Below are 4,796 nucleotides of genomic sequence, written 5' to 3'. Positions count from 1 at the left end.
CACACACACACACACACACACACACACACACGACAAATGGAGAAAGACTGCCCAGGTCAGTGGTGTATCGTACACACTATTTCAAAGATGCATCACGTGAGGTGTTTGGTTCAGAGACCTTTTCTGTTCTGTGTGTTAGCAACAGTTAAGTGTTCTCCAACAGAGACTTTAGTTTAGAAAAGCAACCTTGTGTGCCTTGTCACTTCTGGGGATGGGAGGGTTTTAATGGGGGATGTCTGAGGTATGGCTGAGTGATTTCACCACTTATGTTAATGCATGCAGAGGCTGGAATCAGGGAGCAAGCAAGATGGTATTACTCTGCAGATACTTATAAGCTTACCACCTTTTTATTGCCCTTTTCCATTTATAGTAAGAGGTAACAGTAAAACTGATTCTCCATTCGCAGAGGGGGCTACTTGATTTCCTTGAGTGGGGGGCAATCAGATTGGAAAAGTCAAGGCCAGATAAATGGTGTAGTGTTTGGCTGAGGTCTTTTACTGTCTGTTTGGCCCCACATACACAAACACACTCAAAATGCCCACTATCACAGGACCTTGTACTTGAAGCTTATCATCACCAGAGCAGCCCAGATGGTAACATACCCTTGACAAAGACTCACATCACACTCCCAAACTTCTATTGAATCTTTCTCACACTGTAGACGCCTGCACATGTTCCCTCCCTGTCTCTCTCTCTCTAAGTGTAAAAAAAAATGTAAGCAGCACAGTCTTACCATTTGCTTAATTCAGTTTGTAATACGCTAAACTTGTACACTTTGCTGTAACTAGTGCTAGCATGTGTAGATGTAGATGGGAGTATTATTATCATCCTTTAGAGGATGGATGTATGCTCCCTTCAGAGTCACCATAACACAAGCCGGGGCACAAACACGCACACAGAGACTAAAGCAAAACACATAATGATTAGACACAAACTATTTGAGATGGCATGTATCTGTTATACTTTCTACTAGGGCTGCATCTAAAAGTTGTTTTCGTTTCCTGCTAATTATTTTACTATTTCACTTCAAATAGTGAAAAAATCAAAAACATTTCACTATTACAATTTCCTTAAGCCCAATGTGACATCTTCAAAATGCTTGTTTTGTCCGACCAACAGTGAAATCCCCCCCAAAGACATTCAGATTATAATCACTTAAGACAAAGAAAAGCAGCAAATCCTCACATTCGAGAGAAGAATATTTAGCATTACTGGTTATCAAAATAGTTGCCGCTTTTAGTTTCTGTCGATTAACTAATGGATTAATCAACTAATCGCTTCGGGTCTACTTTCTACTGATGCCTACTGGGATCTGGTGCAGCTCTACTGTTTCAAATCAAACAGTGACATCTCTCAAAGTCTCTATTCCCAATTATATTCCAAATGAAATGCAAGAAATTAGGGTTTTGAAATGACAATGTGCTGCAAAAGGCCTTTTTAAATCCAATCAATGGCTGTTATTGATCTCTTTTAGGGAGAAGAAATCAAAAGAGCGACAACCAGCAGCAATGGTAGGTATCACTGACTCTGATGGGAATTTTGATGAGAGTAACTATAACTTACTTTTCTATACATTATGATAAAGTTCAACCTTCCCGATCACTTGGGGAAAATACAGAGGATGTTAAACAATGACACTTTACACAACAGGGATTAACCATTTCCAGCTGAATGAGATTTGTATACCATTAGTCAATCAGGGGACTAATTCAATCAAAGGCACAGTGAGTGTCTTCACGTGGGGGCATCTGTCACACTGACTTCACACTGCATCCTGCAGTGACATTTGGCCACAAAATTCAGCTTGACAGAGGCCCTCAAATAGCCTGCGGTCTGTCAGACAAACGCACACATATTCATGAAAACAACCAACACACAGACACACTCATGCACCACTAAATTCACAAGATCACACTTTTTTATGGACATTTTGTGTTGGCAGATGCCTGCAGATGTACACAAACATTACAGCGTGAGCTTCCTTCCTTTTATTATCAATGCGGCACTGCTTGAGGCTTCTACATCATTATTCTTCATTCAGACATAAAATAACTGTTCATAACTCAATATTGCTCAATTACTGCACTTTCTACAAATGGGATGGGGCCTTTTGCCAGTACACATGAAAACCAGGATCTTCACTTCTTAAGTTTGCTGCAAAACAATTACATCTTTCAAACTCCTACAAACACACATCTGCCTATCAATCTGAATAGGAGTGACAAGTTGTTCTTATGTGCATAACCTCTTATAATAACAGGAATCATCATCATCTTGATTAGAAACACCTATTTGGTCCCTGCACACAAGATGGCACAGCACATTTTGTTATCCTCTGTCCTCTATCCTCTGTATGTAAGTGTAATTATTTGTGGTCCAATACACAAATGGGACTGTTATTTTTTGGGATGATGTAACACACTGATGGCAAATGTTTTGCTATTATGTCACTCAATACTTTTCACTACCTACCCCTACTTTCCATTCAGAGATCCCTGTCCACTTTTTAAAACACTTACAGTTAAATGCTTCTAATGCATGAAACACAAAGTTTAGGCCTTTATAAGATCCAACAAAACAGGACATCCTATTGAAAACCGCAACTGACAGAAAGGTGAAGCTGTGTCAACTGAACCATGTTTGACAACAGATGTCAGTGCTTCATGCTTAAAATTTTAGTCGTATAAAGCGCATTACTCTAGCAGTAAGATTATACACATCATGTAGACATAAAGCGACTGAGAACTGCTATAAAAATTTTCTGTATCCTGACTCTTACAAAGAGAACAATACCTCAGAGGTTAATGTGGAGGCCTGTGACCCCACAACCCTTCACTGAGTGTGTATCATGGCCTATTTGTGATGTCAAGCATGGATTTTTTTGTTTGTTTGAACTGAGTTAAAATGAAAGTAATGCAATGTCTATCAAAATTTAAAGAAACTGCTATATAGCAGCTGTGCTGTTGTACTGAACAGTCAAATTTATAATGGCTTTCAAGTTTTCCCCTATTTCGGTCTCCTGGGATAATCTACTGCATAGTTCTTCCAAAATATTGCCAATAAAAATTAAGTTTTGGAAAAATTATGGTATGGTGTCCAAAAAAATCATAATAGGAATCATATAGTTATTGGCCTCTAGCAGAACAACTTTATGTAACACACACACACACACACACACACACACACACACACACACAAATTGTTCCTGTGTCTCTGTAAATATAATGAATATAAGTTGCCTCACCTTGCAGCTTGGGGGTTTTAGGGGTAGTCCCAAGGCAGGATTTCCTTGATGCTGAGTGGTATTAGTCTGCTGGGGTGAGTGGGAATCCTCGGACTCTTTTCCACTGTGGTAGACCACCCTATCAGAGATATGAATACTTGAAGCACAGCCCATGCTTCAACCCACTTCAGCCTTTTTCTTTTTGCGCAAGTGCTTTACTTTGAGGCTACTCAAGTGTCATTCGCCCTCTGTTTTTTGTATTTTTTTTAATTTTTTTTTAAAAAGGTCCACCCTTCCTCCTAAGGTTTCATTTTTTTAAATATATATATATATATATATATATATATAAATACATATATGTATCATCTAGGCCACAGCAAAGCCGGTTCTCCAATTGCTCTGACACAAGGCATGAATAATATATTTTTCTATCCCCCACCCTCAAACCAGGAAGCTGATTTTCTCCCTCTCTTTTTTCGCATGAAGTTAATTGGAGGTCTTTAATCAAAGCAGCTGTCTTATCCACGAGAACCTGGATTCCGTTATTCTTCAGCTGAGCTGCTCAGATCCCCAAACACGATTTTATCCCTCATTCCGGCTTCGTACCACATCACCATTTTCTCATTTTCCCCCAACTTCACTGTTATCAAGTAGGCCTTAAAAACACACACCATGCAGTCCCCCCGCCAGCTTCATGCAATAGTTTTATCCATTTTTTGTGTCCACGGTTTCATGTGTAGTCGTCCTCCCCCACCCTGGAGCCATCAAAAATGATGCTTTTCTCTCTCTCTCTCTTTCTTTCTCTCCCCCCCCCCTCTCTCTCAAACAAACTGGTTGCCCACTTCAGCTCAAGACATGGGCCATAAACCGGTTCTCACGACACTTTGCTCCAGTCCTGAGCGGTTCATCATCAACAGGCTGAAATATTCACACTACAGGGTGTTATTCTGGCCAGTCGCTCCGATGTCAAACACCCGTCGTAGAACATAATGCCGTGTAGTCCGGCGGAACACTCCATTTATCAGCCCAAATTCACCAGTTTAGGAAGCGAAGAAATCTTGTTGGATGGCTTGCAATCTCCATTCAGGCATTCGCTATCAGGTTAAGGATGATCCGCCTGATATAAGAAGTCCAAACCCGGGTGCAATTGGCTACAGTGTTACCAGGCTCCGCGATTTTCTCTCATTCTGAATGGGGGGAATAGGATGTAGAGGCTGTCAGACTGTAATGTGTGGATGTACCACCTCTGGAGAATGCAATCGCTTGAGAGAGACACATAGAGAAAAAAAAATCTAAAAAAACAACAACAAAAAACCCCCCACAAAACAAGACCGCTCCGTGTCCACAAGTTTCGGATCTGTTACTGGGGACGGCTCGGTTATTCACGGTTGACGAGAGCGGCAGTAAGGTAGAATCGAGCTACATAATGCTGATTTTATGTTTGTCTTTTCTCTGCCTTTTCTGGCGTTTGCCCTTCCAATTCTTCAGCACTGCTTGACAGCGGCACATCCAATAAAAGCACCCGCAAGGATTGACCTACAGCCTTTACTGACGTTAATGCAAATGAGCTCCG

At 40.8% G+C, this 4,796-nt stretch overlaps 1 protein-coding gene across 1 annotated transcript in view; it reads right to left on the bottom strand.

Moving 5' to 3' along the window:
• The window catches only part of pde8a (phosphodiesterase 8A), a gene marked incomplete in the record, with an annotated part of 21,392 nt that extends 16,625 nt beyond the window's left edge, over positions 1-4,767 (bottom strand). The window contains 1 exon segment of the mRNA XM_038701362.1: positions 3,245-4,767. Coding sequence (XP_038557290.1) covers positions 3,245-3,397 — 153 coding nt within the window.
• Positions 4,768-4,796: the final 29 nt, after the last annotated feature.

The sequence above is a fragment of the Micropterus salmoides genome, unplaced genomic scaffold, assembly GCF_014851395.1.
Source record: "Micropterus salmoides isolate LMB-PRFRI ecotype aquatic unplaced genomic scaffold, ASM1485139v1 Ms_hic_scaffold_6, whole genome shotgun sequence".
NCBI lineage: Eukaryota > Metazoa > Chordata > Actinopteri > Centrarchiformes > Centrarchidae > Micropterus > Micropterus salmoides.
The sequence above is the reverse complement of the archived record's forward strand: the minus strand, read 5'-3'. Positions and strand labels throughout refer to the sequence as shown.